At 40.7% G+C, this 21,769-nt stretch overlaps 1 protein-coding gene across 4 annotated transcripts in view; it reads left to right on the plus strand.

Annotated features, from left to right (window-relative positions):
- The window catches only part of LOC133569211 (neuritin-like), a 68,056-nt gene extending 57,575 nt beyond the window's left edge, over positions 1 to 10,481 (plus strand). For all 4 annotated transcript variants that reach the window (XM_061921439.1, XM_061921440.1, XM_061921441.1 and 1 more), the window contains one exon: positions 9,205 to 10,481. In XM_061921439.1, the coding sequence (XP_061777423.1) occupies positions 9,205 to 9,433 (229 nt within the window). In that variant the 3' untranslated portion in view covers positions 9,434 to 10,481. The remainder of the gene's footprint in view (positions 1 to 9,204) is intronic.
- Positions 10,482 to 21,769: the final 11,288 nt, after the last annotated feature.

The raw sequence follows: 21,769 nt of genomic DNA on the forward strand, positions 1-21,769 counted from the left end.
CCATAGTTTGGTTAGTTGTTTTCATGTCCGTAGTTTCATGTTCTAAGCCTTGGGGTTGTTTTCGGATTTTTGTACTTTGTTGAGTGTTAGTGAATAATTAAATATGTTCCTACCTGCTATCCTTGTCCGTATTAGTCCGTTTGCATCCCGGAAGAACAAACCTCGCAGTAAGTTGCGAAAAACCCCTCTTCATAACACTGCAGACTTAGCTGTAACTAGCGATGTGGCGATAAATGGTAATAGTAACCGCAGTAAAACTACCGACAATTAAAATGATGGGAAAAACCGTGATTAATAACTGCACTTTTATAAACTCACGGACTTTACCGTGAATTGATTAATGTGGACCCCGACTTAAACAAGTTGAAAAACTTACTCGGGTGTTACCATTTAGTGGTCAATTGTACGGAATATGTACTGTACTGTGCAATCTACTAATAAAAGTCTCAATCAATCAATCAATCAAAGACCGGCTCCCGCTCGCGAGCTTAAATTTATTTTAGCCTCTATTTAACCAGGTAAAATCCCTTTGAGATCAAAGATCTATTTTCCAAGGTAGACCTGGCCAAGAGGGCAGCAGCAAGGTTACATTAAAAACAGTAAACAACACATAAAAGATCAAATTCACAACATTAAAACTTGCTCACATAACACATGTGCATACAGACAAGGTCGACAGCAATCCTTTCACAGAAGCTTTAAACTCATTTAATGTAAGAAGGGTTTGAAGCTGAAGATTCGATTGTAGTTTATTCCAAGCCTTCGGTGCTGAAAACCTAAAGGCTTTCTTGCCCAGTTCAGTTCTTACTCTGGGGACGACAAATTGCAGAACATTTATTGAACAATTCATTTTACCATGAATTGATTAACGTGGACCCCGACTTAAACAAGTTGAAAAACTTATTCAGGTGTTACCATTTAGTGGTCAATTGTACGGAATATGTACTGTACTGTGCAATCTACTAATAAAAGTTTCAATCAATCAATCAAAAACATTGAGCCTTCCCGGTAAGGTCTATTCAGGTGTACTGGAGAGGAGGCTGTGCGGGATAGTCGAACCTCGGATTCAGGAGGAACAGTGTGGTTTTCGTCCTGGTCGTGGAACTGTGGACCAGCTCTATACTCTCGGCAGGGTTCTTGAGGGTGCATGGGAGTTTGCCCAACCAGTCTACATGTGCTTTGTGGACTTGGAGAAGGCATTCGACCGAAGTCCTGTGGGGAGTGCTCAGAGAGTATGGGGTAACGGACTGTGTGATTGTGGCGGTTCAGCTCCCTGCATGATCAGTGCCAGAGCTTGGTCCGCATTGCCGGCAGTAAGTCAGACCAATTTCTAGTGAGGGTTGGACTCCGCCAAGGCTGCCCTTTGTCACAGATTCTGTTCATAACTTTTATGGACAGAATTTCTAGGCGCAGTCAAGGCGTTGAGGGGATCCGGTTTGGTGGCTACCGGATTAAGTCTGCTTTTTGCAGATGATGTGGTCCTGATGGCTTCATCTGGCCAGGATCTTCAGCTCTCTCTAGATCGGTTCGCAGATGAGTGTAAAGCGACTGGGATGAGAAACAGCTCCTCCAAGTCCGAGTCCATGGTTCTTGGGTGGAGTGCCATCTCCGGGTTGGGAAGGAGTTCTTGCCCCAAGTGGAGGAGTTCAAGTACCTCGGAGTCTTGTTCACGAGTGAGGGAAGAGTGAATCGTGAGATCGACAGGCGGATCGGTGCGGCGTCTTCAGTAATGCGGACGCTGTATCGATCCGTTGTGGTGAAGAAGGAGCTGAGCCGGAAGGCAAAGCTCTCAATTTACCGGTTGATCTACGTTCCCATCCTCACCTATGGTCATGAGCTTTGGGTTATGACCGAAAAGACAAGATCACGGGTACAAGCGGCCGAAATGAGTTTCCTCCGCCGTGTGGCGGGTCTCTCCCTTAGAGATAGGGTGAGAAGCTCTGCCATCCGGGAGGAACTCAAAGTAAAGCTGCTGCTCCTCCACATGAAGAGGAGCCAGATGAGGTGGTTCGGGCATCTGGTCAGGATGCCACCCGAACGCCTCCCTAGGGAGGTGTTTAGGGCACGTCCGACCGGTAGGAGGCCATGGGGAAGACCCAGGACACGTTGGGAAGACTATGTCTCCCGGCTGGCCTGGGAATGCCTCGGGATGCCCTGGGAGGAGTTGGACGAAGTGGCTGGGGAGAGGGAAGTCTAGGCTTCCCTGCTTAGGCTGCTTCCCCCGTGATCTGACCTCGGATAAGCGGAAGAAGATGGATGGATGGATTCATTGAACGTAGATTGTGACTTCCTTATTTCTTTGTTAAAAGACAAGATAGATAAGAGGGAGTGATACCCAGAATGGTTTTGTAGATGAACACATACCAATGTTTGAGGCGTCGAGCACATAAAGACGTCCAGTTCAATATTGAGTATAACACACAATGGTGAGTGAGGGGAGCGCAGTTGGTGATGACTCTCAGTGCCCCGTGGTACACACTATCTAGCTTGTAGCATTCATGTATAACACATCTCCATAGTCAATAACAGGTAAAAAGCTTGTTTCCACCATTTTCTGTTTCACAGTAAAATAAAAAAAGGCAAGACTTGTTTCTATAATAAAATCCCAGTAAAAGTTTCAGTTTTTTTTTTACAACATACTGAATGTGCTCCTTAAATGCTAACATGAAAACAAGAGTTATTAACGTTTTACCCCCAATCTAAACGTAAAGAAACACATCACTGTCTTCAATTGTGAACTTTGGACCTACAAGCTGCGTTCTCTTGGCACAGAATGACCAATCTGAGAAACGCAGGTGGTTTTACGGTGTGGTGCGTTCGAGGACCCCTGAAAAGAGTAGGACCACCAAATAGTGGAACGCCGATATAAGCACTTTTTATTTAAATACATCAGAATATCTCCCAATATTTGAAACCATAAAAGCTTAGCCATTAAAAATGTTGGTCAGGACAACAGTAATGTAACATTTTTATATCGTTACACCCCCAAGGACTCTTGAAAAGAGTATGACCACCAAATAGTGGAACGCCGATTTAAGCACTTTTCATTTAAATACGTCTGAATATATACCAATATTTGAAACAATAAAGTCTTACCTATTAAAAATGTTGGTTAGAAAAACAGTAATGTAAAATTTTTATATCGTTACACCCCCAAGGACCCTTGAAAACAGTAGGAGCACCAAATAGTGGAACGCCGATTTAAGCACTTTTAATTTAAATACATCCGAATATTTACCAATATTTGAAACCATAAAACTTAGCCATTAAAAATGTTGGTCAGGACATCAGTGATGTAACATTTTCATATCGTTATACCCCCAAGGACCCTTGAAAAGAGTAGGAGCACCAAATAGGGGAACGCCGATTTAAGCACTTTTCATTTAAATACATCCAAATATTTACCATTATTTGAAACAATAAAGGCTTAGCCATTAAAAATGTTGGTTAGGACAACAGTAATGTAACATTTTTATATCGTTACACCCCCAAGGACTCCTGAAAAGAGTAGGAGCACAAAATAGTGGAACACCGATTTAAGCACTTTTCATTTAAATACATCCGAATAATTACCAATATTTGAAACCATAAAAGCTTAGCCATTAAAAATGTTGGTTAGGACAACAGTAATGTAACATTTTTATATCGATATACCCCCAAGGACCCTTGAAAAGAGTAGGAGCACCAAATAGGGGAACGCCGATTTAAGCACTTTTCATTTAAATACATCCGAATATTTACCAATATTTGAAACCCTAAAAGCTTAGCCATTAAAAATGTTGGTCAGGAAAACAATGATGTAACATTTTCATATCGTTATAACCCCAAGGACCCCTGAAAAGAGTATGACCACCAAATAGTGGAACGCCGATTTAAGCACTTTTCATTTAAATACATCTGAATATTTACCAATATTTGAAAAAATAAAGGCTTAGCCATTAAAAATGTTGGTAAGGACAACAGTAATGTAACATTTTTATATCTTTATACCCCCAAGGACCCTTAAAAAGAGTAGGACCACCAAATAGTGGAACGCCGATTTCAGCACTTTTCATTTAAATACGTCCGAATATTTACCAATATTTGAAACCATAAAAGCTTAGCCATTAAAAATGTCGGTCAGGACACCAGTGATGTAACATTTTCATATCGTTACACCCCCGACAATAAAAGCAGGCTCAGGCCAACTGCCTTGAAGTGACAGGGGCCAAACTCAAGGACCGGGGGCCCGATCTGACCCGCCACTTCATCTTATCTGGCCCTCGAAGCCTGGAATGAATAAATTATTTGATCTTTTCTTACTACATGTAATCGTTTTTTTTCCATTTTGACAAATCACGCATGTTTTTTAAGCTGAAATATGATGTATTAATTGGCCCTGCGATGAGGTGGCGACTTGTCCAGGGTGTACACCGCCTTCCGCCCGATTGTAGCTGAGATAGGCACCAGCGACCCCAAGGGGAATAAGCAGTAGAAAATGGATGGATGGATATATGATCTATTAATACAACATATATTTGATCAAGGGCAGCACGGTGGAAGAAGGGTTAGTGCGTCTGCCTCACAATACGTAGGTCCTGAGTAGTCCTGGGTTCAATCCCGGGCTCGGGATCTTTCTGTGTGGAGTTTGCATGTTCTCCCTGTGACTGCGTGGGTTCCCTCCGGCTACTCCGGTTTCCTCCCAGTTCCAAAGACACGCACCTGGGGCGGTATAGCTCGGTTGGTAGAGTGGCCGTGTCAGCAACTTGAGGGTTGCAGGTTCGATTCCCGCTTCTGCCATCCTCGTCTCTGCCGTTGTGTCCTTGGGCAAGACACTTTACCCACCTGCTCCCAGTGCCACCCACACTGGTTTAAATGTAACATAGATATTGGGTTTCACTATGTAAGGCGCTTTGAGTCACTAGAGAAAAGCGCTATATAAATATAATTCACTTCACTTCCAAAGACACGCACCTGGAGATAGACCCCTCCCACCTCCAAAGACATGCACCTGGGGATAGGCCCCTCCCACTTCCAAAGACATGCACCTGGGGATAGGCCCCTCCCACCTCCAAAGACATGCACCTGGGGATAGGCCCCTCCCACTTCCAAAGACATGCACCTGGGGATAGGCCCCTCCCACCTCCAAAGACATGCACCTGGAGATAGGCCCCTCCCACTTCCAAAGACATGCACCTGGGTATAGGCCCCTCCCACTTCCAAAGACACGCACCTGGGGATAGACCCCTCCCACCTCCAAAGACATGCACCTGGGGATAGGCCCCTCCCACTTCCAAAGACATGCACCTGGGGATAGGCCCCTCCCACCTCCAAAGACATGCACCTGGGGATAGGCCCCTCCCACTTCCAAAGACATGCACCTGGGGATAGGCCCCTCCCACCTCCAAAGACATGCACCTGGAGATAGACCCCTCCCACCTCCAAAGACATGCACCTGGGGATAGGCCCCTCCCACCTCCAAAGACATGCACCTGGGGATAGGCCCCTCCCACTTCCAAAGACATGCACCTGGGGATAGGCCCCTCCCACCTCCAAAGACATGCACCTGGAGATAGGCCCCTCCCACTTCCAAAGACATGCACCTGGGGATAGGTTGATTGGCAACACTAAATCGGCCCTAGTGTGTGAATGTGAGTGTGAATGTTGTCCATCTATCTGTGTTGGCGCTGTGATGAGGCGGCGACTTGTCCAGGGTGTACTCCGCCCTCTGCCCGATTGTAGCTGAGATAGGCGCCACCGGCCCCAAAGGGAATAAGCAGTAGAAAATGGATGGATGGATGGATATTTGATCAAACATTCAAACCATTTTTTTTTTTGTCAAAAGAGAAATAAATAATTATCTGCTTGATTTCAAATCAAGTTATCTATCAAATCGTATGCTGTAAAAATGACTAAATTGTCAAATTGACTGTGGTTTCTAAAGTATTTTACCGCAAATACAATATTTTTTGACGATAAAAATCTGGCAAAAAAAACTTTTTTTTTTACCCTAAAAATTGTGTTTATAGTAATAGTAAAAAACTGGCAGCTCAGGTATATTTTTCTAATAAATGTCTATCCATCCATCCATTTTCTACCCGCTAGTCCCCTTCGGGGTCGCGGGGGGTGCTGGAGCCTATCTCAGCTGCACTCAGGCGGAAGGCGAGGCACACCCTGGACAAGTTGCCCCCTCATTGCAGGGTGGGCGACATTCCATCAGCAGAAATAGTATGTAGATTGTAATCAACATGTTGCTTAACATAATCAATTTTGCCCCGTTAATTAAAAAAACATGTCCGTCCGTTTGCGAGTCTACAGTATTTCCTGGTTGATGGAGAATGATGGAACAAAATGTAAAAGGGGAACCACAACAATTTTAATTATGTTATTCCTTGGTGCAGGAGAAAAACTAATAAAAATCAGCTTCTTGCTGTCCTCATAAAAGTTGTCAAGGTAAGGTACACTTGCATCACTTTGAGCTTTTCAATTATGATGTGCTGTCATGTTTTCTACTTTACAAAGTATTTCAATGGTGGAAATCTGTGTTTATGGATGATATACTAGTTACTATGGTAATCTATTTAGTTACTATGGTCATCTAATTAGTTGCTATGGTAATCCAATTAGTTACTATGGTCATCTAATTGGTTACTATGGTCATCTAATTTGTTACTATGGTCATCTAATTGGTTACTATGGTCATCTAATTAGTTGCTATGGTAATCCAATTAGTTACTATGGTAATCCAATTAGTTACTATGGTCATCTAATTGGTTACTATGGTCATCTAATTAGTTACTATGGTAATCTATTTAGTTACTATGGTCATCTAATTAGTTGCTATGGTAATCCAATTAGTTACTATGGTCATCTAATTGGTTACTATGTTCATCTAATTAGTTACTATGGTCATCTAATTGGTTACTATGGTCATCTAATTAGTTGCTATGGTAATCCAATTAGTTACTATGGTAATCTAATTGGTTACTATGTTCATCTAATTAGTTACTATGGTCATCTAATTGGTTACTATGGTCATCTAATTAGTTACTATGGTCATCTAATTGGTTACTATGGTCATCTAATTAGTTGCTATGGTAATCCAATTAGTTACTATGGTCATCTAATTGGTTACTATGTTCATCTAATTAGTTACTATGGTCATCTAATTGGTTACTATGGTCATCTAATTAGTTGCTATGGTAATCCAATTAGTTACTATGGTCATCTAATTGGTTACTATGTTCATCTAATTAGTTACTATGGTCATCTAATTGGTTACTATGGTCATCTAATTAGTTACTATGGTAATCTACGTGACAGCAGCTCAGACGAGGCACCAAGTAGTGTGGGTGGGGAGCGTTTCCACAGACGCGGAAGGAGATTTTCACAACAAAGTTCTAAAGCTTAGTGATATATAGAATAGAATAGAAAGTACTTTCTTGATCCCTGGGGGAAAATTCAGCAAATATCAGATATATCAGATTGTAGGTGGGTTTATTTTGTACCCTTCGCGTTCATATTTCTCTGTGTGTTGCATTGCTGTTGCGTTTTACTTGATTGTAAAATATGTCTGTGACAGACTTCTCAAGCCGTCGTGCGGGTCCAAGGACCGCCAAGGAAGGACATAGCGGCGGCACGTTTAGACTTCTTTATTTTTCAATAAAGACTGCTTTTCAGCTGCTCCGTCGCTTGCCTTTCTGCTTCGGGCGTCGTCGCCTCTCTCGCGCTCCCAGTCTCTCTCTCTCGGCGTCAGCTTCCCACTGTCTCCTTCTCGTCTCTCCGCCTCCTTCTCTGACGTTCACGGCTGTCGCCCTTTTATACAGTGTGAGAGGATTACTCAATTGTGCCCAGGTGCGCGATCCACGCACCTGATCTTGATTGCGGCGTCGCTACCGGTGCGCCCCGCTCGCTTGCCGCCATCTTGGGCCGGGCTCCGGCGTGCCCTGCCTCGCTGTCGGACTGCCCGCTCCGCCTTTTCACAATGTCGATCGAAAGGGGGTGTGACATTCATATTTTGTCAATATTCAATGTTTTATTTTTCATACAACAATTTAAAATTCCATTAAGTTTTTTAACGCGGTCTGTCATCACGGTTTTAGCATTCAAACAGTCTTTCTTGTAAGGTTTTGTATTAGTGTTCCTAAAAATAGATATACCGGCCCCCAAACACATTTTTCTCTCTAAATGTGGCCCCTGAGTCAAAATAATGTCTGTCAATATCCGCGAAGAGGACTGAACCTATGCTTTCATCATTTGGAAGTTCTTGGAAAAATTCTATAAAATATATTTTTAAAAGCCTGCAATGAGGTGGCGACTTGTCCAGGGTGTACGCCGCCTTCCGCCCGATTGTAGCTGAGATAGGCACCAGCACCCAGGAACCTTTTTAAAGGTTTCACTTAAATGCACAACATTAAAACTTGGCAACCGTTTTATCTAAAGTTCCTTCATGCTGCACACCTGTTGAGTCCCCTCACTCATTTTGTACGTAAGTAAAAGAGCTCGTCCAGTTTTGTTTACATTCATCACATGAGTTAACTCGTTCATTCTGACAGCCCTACTAAAAAAAAATAATATATAAAAATATTACTTTTTCTTACCAGGTACATTTATCATTGCCAATCTTAAACGTGTAGTTTGGGATCCAATGGTAATATTTCCGTAAGAACGTTTTGTTGGCTTCATTATCTTTGCTCGCTTTCAGGTTCAAACACTGATGAAATCTACTAAACAGACAAAAAGCAAGGAATTAAACAGAGACAGAATGAAATTTGGCTCCATTGAGGAGAGACGTCTGGGCTGTACTCTTCTGCAGTCTCCCAACACGCTCTGGGGAAAGATTTTACGCCTTTTATTTGGACTTTCCGCTGTTTCTAAGGGACGCGGGGTCATAAACAGCCATCGCCTTCCGCCATCCTAGTCACTGCCGTTGTGTCCTTGGGCAAGGCACTTTACCCACCTGCTCCCAGTGCCACCCACACTGGTTTAAATGTAACTTAGATATTGGGTTTCACTATGTAAAGCGCTGGAGAAAAAGCGCTATATAAATATAATTCACTTCACTTCAACGCCCGCGGCCCCAAAGGGAATAAGTGGTAGAAAATGGATGGGATGGATTTTTATAAGCTGGATAGGAAACATTTCAGAGTGTACAAAACTAAAATAAACTATGCTTATGAAAGTTTGCGGTTGCTAACAGCGCTTGTGTTGTTGTTGTCTGTGTAGCTACTGGGACGATTTCCACTCCTGCGCCAGCACGGCGTTGGCCGACTGTCAGGAGGGCGCCACCGAACTTTGGGAGAAGCTCAAGAAGGAATCTCGTAATCTGGATTTTCGCGGGAATTTGTATCAACTGTGCGGCGGGAACAACGGCGCCCCCAGGCGGGGGGCGTCCGGCGGCCTGGGGGCGCTACTGGCGGCGCTGCCCAGCGTGCTGACGTGGCTGGCCCTTTAAGACTCGCAAAAACAAAAAAAACACTCCGGAAAAGAAGGACACAAATAAAGAAACCGAATCAAGACCAAGCGCAAACTAGAAAAAGATGGATTCTCTTTGCCCTGGAGTTTGCCTTCCAGGCACAACGGCCCATCGCCACATCAGAATGATCGACCGCAACACTTGGAGGAATTCCAAAAGTATTCCAGTCAAACGGGAACGTTTGCTCACCAAGGTCTCCATGACGACGCCTGGCAACCGCCGGCGCCAGGCAGATCAGACGGAATATTGGGGTCTATTCAAGGATGCCGCGGTGAACGCCATCATCCGAACGGCGCCCAAAAAAAAAAAAGAAAGCCCGCCATCACACCAATTTTTTGCTTTTTGCACCAAAATGTTGAGCCCCGCAACTTGACTTGCAAGGCTAACACGTGACAGACAGTATTTGACTTTTAGCAGCTAACTTGCTAACCCGCGAGCTGATTTTTTTTTTTTTTCTTTTGTTGTCGTTTGTTTGTGGTGGCAGACAGGAAGTGGGCGTTCAGCTTGTGGATGGATGTCGACCTGCATGATGTCGCTTGTCAACGCCTTTTAGGAAATGAGCACAAACGGCGTGGTGTTAGCTTAGCGTGCTAGCAAAGCAACACTAATCAACCAGGTGAAGCAAAGCAATCAACGCCAGCTGCGCAAATTATCCAGTTTATGAATAAAACATGTTTTAGTTTAGTCAGCTAACACTTTGATTAGCATTCAGGCAGCTAACAGTGATTAGCTGTTGATATTAGCGCATTTTTGTTGTTGGTTTTTTTTAGAGTTTTGTTCACGAGCAAACACTTTAGCCACAAAAAGACGTTCTAGCGCCAGCGTAGCTGAGTTATTTATTTATTATTATTTTTTTTTTTATACGTTTGTGCTCCTTTCCTGAAACCTTTGAGAAGTTTTCTTTGGATGTACGTAGTAACGTTAGCGTTAGCCTTGTGTTGTAAACGCAGCAAAAAAAAAAAAAAAAACACACAAAGAGCAATACGGCGACGTCACGGCCAGTGAAGTAGCTCCAAAAAAAAAACACCAATAAGATTCCATCAATCAATCAATAATAAATAGTGACCAGACTGTTGTGTTGAACTAAAAGACGTCATTGATTAATAATAACGCTAATAATAATAATAATAACTTCTATGTCTTTGTTTGTTTGTTTGCTCGCAACTTTACCAATCATTCCAAAAAAAATTATGAAGAATTTATTATGTACATTTAGAGAATTTTGAAAAAATATTCATATTGAGAGGAAAAAAAAGATTATTATTATAGAAAGTTTTAACACTCCATCGATACAGATGATAGGAATATATACATAAAAGATTGACATGATTTAGTGCTAAATAAAAGAATGTCATGTTTGAAAGGAAGTGTGTGACGTCACTGTGGGTTTTCATGTGTTACACACACACACACACACACACACACACACACACACACACACACACACACACACACACACACACACACACACACACACACACACACACACACACACAAGTTCTTGTACTTGTGAGACCTCCAAATAATAAATAATGCCTACCTCTTTAGGACCACCCTTTCTAGATATATAAAGATTTGTATTTACAACATTAATATTATATACATACAATGCAAATATGGGGAAAGTGAAGTCTGGGCTTCCTTGCTTAGGCTGCTGCCCCCGCGACCCGACCTCGAATAAGCGGAAGAAGATGGATGGATGGACGATGCAAATTTATGAAAGCTTGTTGTGAAAAATGAGTTGGAATTTCACAAGAAAAAGGTCACAATTTCACAAGAAAAACATAGAATTTGTGCAGCGTTATAGAATAGAATAGAATAGAAAGTAATTTATTGATCCCTGGGGGAAATTCAGCACCACAGTTTGCTCACAATATACAATAATATTAATAAATAATATATGACATATATTATATATATAATATATGAATAGTATAAATATATTCTACATTTAAGTACAGTCAAGGAATATATGCATTATAATAATAATAATAAATTATATAATAATAATAATAGAAGTCGTCATTTTACTCAACGCAAGTTACATTTTTACAAGAAAAACTGAACATGTGTGCAATATTTTGATAAAAGTTGGAATTTTTATTCAGTAACAGTCGCAATTTTGCAAGGAAACAAATTGAAAATGTTGGCAATTTTATGAAAAGAGTCGTGATTTTACTCAACAAAAGTCTCCATTTTATAAGAAAACTTAAAAATGTTGGCGATGTTATGAAAAAGTTATGACAAAATTTATCATTTTACTCATTTTACAAGAACAACCCAAAAAAATTGGCAATATTGTGCTAAAAGTCAGAATTTTATATGACGAATATCGCCATTTTGCCTTAAAAAGTAATAATTTTACATAAAAAAGTACTTATTTTACGAGAACACATTGCAATATTTCAGAAACCGAAAGAATATGAAAAAATTGTTCCCAATTTTATGAGAAAAAAGTCAACACATTGTGAGAAAAAAAGGACTGCTCTTAGTAAAAGAATTTTGTCGTTGAAATTTTTGCTCGTAATTGTTTTTTAATCTTCATTATTTACGTCACGTTATTCCAGTATGTCTCTATATACATATTTATTTGATTTTTTTTTTATAAATTTTTTTAAAACTAATTTTGGCCAAAGGGGGCGCATTTCAATTTCTTACACACACTTGTTATTTCATATGTTGACCAGCCGGGGAGCACTTTTAAAGTTACATGCAGTCATTTTGAAAAATCCCTCCTTTTTGGGACCCCCCTCATTTTGATAGATTTCACCACCAGGGGGTGCAAATGAGACTCTATTAGATGCAATGTTTTTTCCATGTTGGGACCATGATTTATGTCCTAACTTGTTCACACCTCCTCATATGGAAGCTACTTTTCATTGTTGTTGTCTCAAGGAGGGTAGACATACAAGAACACACACACACACACACACACACACACACACACACACACACACACACACACACACACACACACACACACACACACACACACACACACACACACTTTTATTATTAATGAGAGAGAGTCCCTGAGCTGCTGCTGCAGACTCTTTGTATTGATGGAAAAATGAAGGAATCAGCTGCCCCAAAGTCAAACAGAAATTACTTTTTTTACAGTTTAAAAAAACATTTATTTTTTCACATTATAATTGTAATATTTCCATTTTGCATAAAATACATCAACAGGAACAAATTAAAGTAAAAAGAGGATAATGTATTATTTTTAATTGAATTATTCTTTTAATACACATTAAATTACTGTGTATAATCTGAGAGAGAATAGATATAAAATTGTTTAATTTGTGTCATTTTGCTAATAATTAATGCAGTGAGTAAAAAAAATAAATAAAAGTAATCATGTGTAGGCAAAAAGAAAAAAGAAAAATTTAATGGGATAGTCCAGGGGTCACCAACCTTTTTGAAAGCAAGAGCTACTTCTTGGGTACTGATTAATGCGAAGGGCTACCAGTTTGATACACACTTAAAGAAATAGCCAGAAATAGCCAATTTGCTAATTTTACCTTTAATAAATAAATCTATATGTATATATATATATATATATATATATATATATATATATGTATATATATATATATATATATATATGTATATATATACATATATATATATATGTATATATATATATATATATATATATATATATATATATATATATATATATATAAAAATGGGTATTTTTGTTTGTCATTCCGTTGTACATTTTTTTTTCTTTTACGGAAGGTTTTTTGTAGAGAAAAAATTATAAAAAAAAACACTTAATTGAGGGGTTTAAAAGAGGAGAAAACAGGAAAGAAATGAAAATTTAATTTTGAAACATAACTTAGCTTCAATTTTGACTCTTTAAAATTCAAAATTCAACCAAAAAAAAGAAGAGAAAAACTAGCTAATTTGAAACTTTTTGAAAAAAATCAAAAAATAATTTATGGAACATCATTAGTCATTTTTCCTGATTAAGATTAATTTTAGAATTTTGATGACATGTTTTAAATAGGTTAAAATCCAATCTGCATTTTGTTAGAATATATAACAAATTGGACCAAGCAATATTTCTAACAAAGACAAATCGTTATTTCTTCTAGATTTCCCAGAACAAAAATTTTAAAAGAAATTCTAAAGAATTAGAAATAAGATTTAAATTTGATTCTAAGGATTTTCTAGATTTGCCTTTTTTTTTATTTTAATCATAATAAATGTGAAGAAATATTTCACAGATATTCTTCATTGAAAAAGCAGAAGCTAAAATGAAGAATTAAATTAAAATGTATTTATTATTCTTTACAATAAAAAATAAATGTACTTGAACATTGATTTAAATTGTCAGGAAAGAAGAGGAAGGAATTTAAAAGGTAAAAAGGTATATGTGTTTAAAAATCCTAAAATAATTTTTAAGGTTGTATTTTTTCTCTAAAATTGTCCTTCTGAAAGTTATAAGAAGCAAAGAAAAAAAAAAATAAATGAATTTATTTAAACAAGTGAAGACCAAGTCTTTAAAATATTTTCTTGGATTTTAGAATTCTATTTGAGTTTTATCTCTCTTAGAATTAAAAATGTCGAGCAAAGCGAGACCAGCTTGCTAGTAAATAAATACAATTTAAAAAATAGAGGCAGCTCACTGGTAAGTGCTGCTATTTCAGCTATTTTTAGAACAGGCCAGCGGGCGACTTTTTTTTGGTCCTTACGGGCACCACGTTGGTGACCCCTGCTCTAGTGTTAATACATCTACAACGTGGCGTGATTAATGACAACGTTGTCATGGCAACATTCATTTAACGCAACTTATTTATTATTTACCAAGGAGAAAATGTGATTACATTTCCACACAGAGACGGGAACATTATTAATATGCGCTCCCACGGTTTTGCGTGTTTATAGTCTGCTTCATAAGGATGTTTTCCGGGCGCAGACTAATTCCTGGAAAAGATGGCGAAGGAAGGAATGAATAATTGAAGAAGCAATTAAAGGCCTGCAGGAGAAGAAAAGACCGCCTCATTAAAAATTCATGCGGCAAATCCCGCGAGACTTGGCGAGGCACTCGATCGCGGCCACGCCCACGCCGCCGGTGCACGTGAACAGCAAAAAAAAAAAAAAAAAAAAAAAACATCTCAAGATGGCGCGCGAGTTCGTATATTTTAAACCCTTTCAACTCTTTTTTGGACGGCTTCCCGGCGTCAAATGGGCCAAGTGTGAGACCCCCAAGGACGACGAGCGGTCCAAAAGTGAAAATTGAGGTCGAAGTGGAGGAGAGAAGCAGGTCAGGTCAGTTTTGGATTGAGTTCAGACGTTGTTGCGTATTCTGGTCACATGACAACAAAATGGCGTCCGCAGCAAAACACAACTTTTTATTTTATTTTTATTCAACAACAAACATATATTTTTAATTCACTCAACAATAGGAAAGAAAACAAAAGCAACTACAGATAATGTATTAAATATTAATAAATAATGATAATAAATGTATATATATGTATATATAAATAAAGACGAAAATGGCTACCTAAAAAGCTTCAAATGTTTTTATCAAAGATATCAATTTAAAGGCCTACTGAAATGAGATTTTCATATTTAAACGGGGATAGAATGTCCATTCTATGTGTCATACTTGATCATTTCGCGATATTGCCATATTTTTGCTGAAAGGATTTAGTAGAGAACATCGACGATAAAGTTCGCAACTTTCGGTCGCTAATAAAAAAGCCTTGCCTGTACCGGAAGTAGCAGACGATGTGCGCGTGACGTCACGGGTTGTGGAGCTCCTCACATCTGAATATTGTTTACAATCATGGCCACCAGCAGCAAGAGCGATTCGGACCGAGAAAGCGACGATTTCCCCATTAATTTGAGCGAGGATGAAAGAGTCGTGGATGAGGATAGTAAGAGTGAAGGACTACAAAAAAAAGGCGAGGGCAGTGGGAGCCATTTAGATGTTATTAGACACATTTACTAGGATAATCCTGGAAAATCCCTTATTTGCTTATTGTGTTACTAGTGTTTTAGTGAGATTTTATGGTACCTGAACGTCGAAGGGGTGTGGCCACGGGTGTGGTGACCGCCAGTGTCTCCGGTTGGAGGAGGTAATAGTCCGCAGCCGCAGAAGGACGCAAGCTCCGCTCATGTCTACGGTAAGAGCCGACTTATTAGCATAATTTTCTCACCGAAACCTGCCGGTTGACATGTGGTCGGGATCCATGTTCGCTTGACCGCTCTGTTCCATAGTAAAGCTTCACCTTCGGGAATGTAAACAAGGAAACACCGGCTGTGTTTGTGTTGCTGAAGGCGGCTGCAATACACCGCTTCCCACCAACATCTTTCTTCTTTGACTTCTCCATTATTAATTGAACAAATTGCAAAAGATTCAGCAACACAGATGTCCAGAATACTGTGTAATTATGCAATTAAAGCAGACTACTTATAGCTTGGATCGGGCTGGAAGAACATGTCCGCTACAACCGGTGACGTCACGCGCACGCGTCATCTTACACCTCATCATTCCGCGACGTTTTCAACAGGACACTTCGCGGGAAATTTAAAATTGCAATTTAGTAAACTAAAAAGGCCGTATTGGCATGTGTTGCAATGTTAATGTTTCATCATTAATATATAAACTATCAGACTGCGTGGTCGCTAGTAGTGGCTTTCAGTAGGACTTTAAAAGCTTTTGTACTCTTAATCATTCTCCGAGATTTGATAGAAAATTGTAAACCGTTAAGCCAATTAGAAAATGTAGGCCTTACTTTCATAAATCGACATTTATGTCGAAAATGTTTTGCCTGGAGCATAATAATGTTGACAAACATTTCTATGTTACAGTCGTTTATAAAAATACGGTATTAGCAAAACGCAACTTTCCAACTTGAACTTCAAAGGGAGCCGAGTCTTGAGGAGCCCTTCCTTTCAAACAGTTGTTCACAAGACTGGCATTTAAAGGCATTTAAAATTAGGAAAAAAAAAAAAAATATATATATATATATATGTGTGTGTATATATATATATATATATATATTAACCTGGACAAGTCGCCTTGATTTAAAAAAAATTATATATATATATATATATATATATATATATATATATATATATATATATATATATATATATATATATTTAACAAGTAAACAATCACTAATCTCAGTTGTACAATAATTTAATTTACACATGTATTACTGTATTGCTGGGAATTACTCTAAAATATTGGCAATGATTGTTTTTCTTTTGTTTTCATTGTAAGCAATTCAATATTTCCATGGTTTTGAAGTTTCATCACCAGTTAGAATATTCTCTAACCTTAAAAAAGATGTGTAGCATTTTAACAATATAGAAAAAATACACAAAAAGTACAAATACATGTAGCATTTTAACAATATAGAAAAAATACAGAAATAAGTACAAATACATGTAAAATTTTAACAATATAAAAAAATACACAATAAGTACAAATGCATGTAGCATTTTAACAATAAAAAAATACACAAATAATAAATACGAATAAAAGGCATTCATGGGTAAAAAAAAAAGTACAAATAAAACTACACGGGGCGGTATAGCTCGATTGGTAGAGTGGCCGTGCCAGCAACTTGAGGGTTACAGGTTCGATTCCCGCTTCCGCCATCCTAGTCACTGCCGTTGTGTCCTTGGGCAAGACACTTTACCCACCTGCTCCCAGTGCCACCCACACTGGTTCAAATGTAACATATATTGGGTTTCACTATGTAAAGCGCTTTGAGTCACTAGAGAAAAGCGCTATATAAATATAATTCACTAATTCACACAAAAAAATATGACATAATAAAAATGTGAGTACAATATTTACTTACCTGGTGAGTCTACGTTTCAACTACTAATTTTAGAATAATAAACCCAAAAAGTGAATCCAAATTGTATAAATACAATTAAAAATAATAAACTTGTTTTAAAATGAATATATTGCTATGTAAAATAAAATATATAAAAAAATGCATTGGTCCTGTGATGAGTTGGCGACTTGTCCAGGGTGTACCCTGCCTTCCGCCCGAATGCAGCTGAGATAGGCTCCAGCACCCACCACGACCCCAAACGGGACACGCGGTAGAAAATGGATGGATGGAAGTTAATCCAAATTTTGCTAAATTTCTTTTAACTCATTTTCTAGTTCAGTTGCCAACGCTTAATTCGCATGTGCATAAAAAACCTAAAAGAGTCATTCAAAAGACTCGAGTCTTTCACGATGGTCACATCGCTACGTGCCACCGCTATCACTCCATCACACACACAGGCCAACTTAAGTGGATAAGGAGCCACCAGGGGGCGCTCAGCGTTCCTACAGAGTGAGCAAAGTCAACGTTTATTTTTGGAGAGAAATTAGGACGCAAAAACTCTGCATCTTGTTTGCTCGTTGCCTCGCTCGGAACCTTCAAAGTGGGTCACCGCTAAAAATAAGCTGGAGCAGCCTGTCATGGCGTTCTGGACAGGAAGCGGGGGTCCGTCTGTACACCAGCTCGGCTTCTACAGATCTTTATTTTTTTGGACTATTTCGGACCCTGTCATGAAAATCAACAAACAAGGTCGCCAGGAACTAGCTTAACAGCTCGTGGAGCCAGGGTCAACCTGCGCGGTGAGGGTGGAGGCGTTAAACTGGCCACCACTGACCCTCGCTGACTGACCGCTATGTCGAGCCGTGCTAGCCAATGAGCTAAAAAGAAGTCAACGCAAATGTGAGATTTTCAAGATGTACTGTTGTGCAACTCGCATCCGGTGACTGGAAACATAAGCCCCACCCCGTACATCAATAGGTGGAGCGATGTCTAGCTAGTAAATTGATTGTTAATCAGGTATATTATTAGATTCGCCGGATAGTCAAACCTCGGATTCAGGAGGAACAGTGTGGTTTTCGTCCTGGTCGTGGAACTGTGGACCAGCTCTATACTCTCGGCAGGGTTCTTGAGGGTGCATGGGAGTTTGCCCAACCAGTCTACATGTGCCTTGTGGACTTGGAGAAGGCATTCGACCGTGTCCCTCGGGAAGTCCTGTGGGGAGTGCTCAGAGAGTATGGGGTATCGGACTGTCTTGTTGTGGCGGTCCGTTCCCTGTACGATCAGTGCCAGAGCTTGGTCCGCATTGCCGGCAGTAAGTCGGACACATTTCCAGTGAGGGTTGGACTCCGCCAAGGCTGTCCTTTGTCACCGATTCTGTTCATAACTTTTATGGACAGAATTTCTAGGCGCAGTCAAGCCGTTGAGGGGATCCGGTTTGGTGGCCACGGGATTAGGTCTCTGCTTTTTGCAGATGATGTGGTCCTGTTGGCTTCATCTGGCCGGGATCTTCAGCTATCACTGGATCGGTTTGCAGCCGAGTGTGAAGCGACCGGAATGAGAATCAGCACCTCCAAGTCCGAGTCCATGGTTCTCGCCCGGAAAAGGGTGGAGTGGCATCTCCGGGTTGGGGAGGAGACCCTGCCCCAAGTGGAGGAGTTCAAGTACCTAGGAGTCTTGTTCACGAGTGGGGGAAGAGTGGATCGTGAGATCGACAGGCGGATCGGTGCGGCGTCTTCAGTATTTCGGACGTTGTATCGATCCGTTGTGGTGAAGAAGGAGCTGAGCCGGAAGGCAAACCTCTCAATTTACCGGTCGATCTACGTTCCCATCCTCACCTATGGTCATGAGCTTTGGGTCTTGGCCGAAAGGATAAGATCACGGGTACAAGCGGCCGAAATGAGTTTCTTCCGCCGGGTGGTGGGGCTCTCCCTTAGAGATAGGGTGAGAAGCTCTGCCATCCGGGAGGAGCTCAACGTAAAGCCGCTGCTCCTTCACATCGAGAGGAGCCAGATGAGGTGGTTCGGGAATCTAGTCATGATGCCACCTGAACGCCTCCCTAGGGAGGTGTTTAGGGCACGTCCAGCTGGTAGGAGGCCACGGGGAAGACCCAGGACACGTTGGGAAGACTATGTTTCCCGGCTGGCCTGGGAACGCCTCGGGATCCCCCGGGAAGAGCTAGACGAAGTGGCTGGAGAGAGGGAAGTCTGGGCTTCCCTGCTTAGGCAGCTGCCCCCGCGACCCAACCTCGGATAAGCGGAAGATGATGGATGGATGGATGGATGGATTATTAGATACAACACTAAGTTAGCTTAGCATTAATTGACCCACATTGGACTGCCTTCAGCCTCTTTAATGAACAAAATGTATTAAAAAGCCCTCCCTTTTTTAATTTTCCTTCGACCCTTGCTGGAAAAAGTTGGACATCAGTAGGTGTAGGAATGTCATGCTCATAAATTGTTTATTAATCAAGTATATTATTAGATAGAACATAAATTTGCTTGGTCAGCCATGACACTAAGCTAGCTTCAGTTAGCTTAGCATTAATTGACCCACATTGGACTGCATTCAGCCTCTTAAAGGGCTACTGAAACCCACTACTACCGACCACGCAGTCTGATAGTTAATCAATCAATCAATGTTTACTTATATAGCCCTAAATCACTAGTGTCTCAAAGGGCTGCACAAACCACTACGACATCCTCGGTAGGCCCACATAAGGGCAAGGAAAACTCACACCCAGTGGGACGTCGGTGACAATGATGACTATGAGAACCTTGGAGAGGAGGAAAGCAATGGATGTCGAGCGGGTCTAACATGATACTGTGAAAGTTCAATCCATAATGGATCCAACACAGTCGCGAGAGTCCAGTCCAAAGCGGATCCAACACAGCAGCGAGAGTCCCGTTCATAGCGGAGCTAGCAGGAAACCATCCTAAGCGGAGGCGGATCAGCAGCGCAGAGATGTCCCCAGCCGATACACAGGCAAGCAGTACATGGCCACCGGATCGGACCGGACCCCCTCCACAAGGGAGAGTGGGACATAGAAGAAAAAGAAAAGAAACGGCAGATCAACTGGTCTAAAAAGGGAGTCTATTTAAAGGCTAGAGTATACAAATGAGTTTTAAGGTGAGACTTAAATGCTTCTACTGAGGTGGCATCTCGAACTGTTACCGGGAGGGCATTCCAGAGTACTGGAGCCCGAAATGAAAACACTCTATAGCCCACAGACTTTTTTTGGGCTTTGGGAATCACTAATAAGCCGGAGTCCTTTGAACATAGATTTCTTGCCGGGACATATGGTACAATAAAGGATGGAGCTAGACCGTGTAGTATTTTATACGTAAGTAGTAAAACCTTAAAGTCACAGGAAGCCAGTGCAGGTGAGCCAGTACAGGCGTAATGTGATCAAACTTTCTTGTTCTTGTCAAAAGTCTAGCAGCCGCATTTTGTACCAACTCTAATCTTTTAATGCTAGACATGGGGAGACCCGAAAATAATACGTTACAGTAATCGAGACGAGACGTAACAAACGCATGGATAATGATCTCGGCGTCTTTAGTGGACAGAATGCAGCGAATTTTAGCGATATTAAGGCCGTTTTAGTAACGCTTTTAATATATTTTTATATATTAGAGATGCGCGAATAGGCAATTATATCAACCCCAACCGCATCACTAAAGTCGTCATCCGCCCACCACCCACCCGAACCAGCATTTCATCAAAGCCACACCCACCCGCCACCCACCTGTTGTTATATATCTAATATAGACGATGCAAGGCATTAGTGAGGTTAGAAAGTGTAACTCGCTCCAAATAGCACAGACACGATGGCTTTCTTGAACTGATTTATTTGAAGGCTTACTTTCCCTTCAAATTCACCGTGAAAACTGTAATAAATAAAGCAGGTCACAAACGTAAAAATAATAACATGCACAGCATGTGGATCAAACATGTTACCAAGTAAAATACCAACAAATGACAAATACATCGTAGCTTCCTTACATCCGTCGACAGACCAAACGAGACACTTCAAAATAAAAGCATGCCCACATACTGTCTGAAAGAGTGTTGCTCGTTTTTCGTATGTGGGTAACAACATTTAACTATTTAAAAATGGTTGATTTCTATAGGATAGTAAGGTAAAGTGTTGTACTTGACAAGTTTGGGCTACCTTGCTTCTGCAGCCTTCATCAGAGGTGTCACGTGATGTTAGTGTGACGTCGTCTGTGACGTTTTATATGGATTGTACCATCAAGAGTTGTCAGGTACAACACTTTACTTACTAGTCTGTATAAATCAACCATATATAAATACACGTCAGTAGGCTAAATGAACCTCTTCAACATAACATTTAACTATGTATAATGTAGCGGCTGGCTACGGGGTGTTAGCCAATGACTTTGGCTGGGGGGCGGGACTTCCGGGAGAGATAGGGAAGTGACGTTATCGACAGGAAGTGAGAGTTTGTGTTGTCCCCGGGAAAAGCGTTAGAGACATGAGAGCT

The sequence above is a fragment of the Nerophis ophidion genome, linkage group LG15 (genome assembly GCF_033978795.1).
Source record: "Nerophis ophidion isolate RoL-2023_Sa linkage group LG15, RoL_Noph_v1.0, whole genome shotgun sequence".
In the NCBI taxonomy this organism is placed as follows: Eukaryota; Metazoa; Chordata; class Actinopteri; order Syngnathiformes; family Syngnathidae; genus Nerophis; species Nerophis ophidion.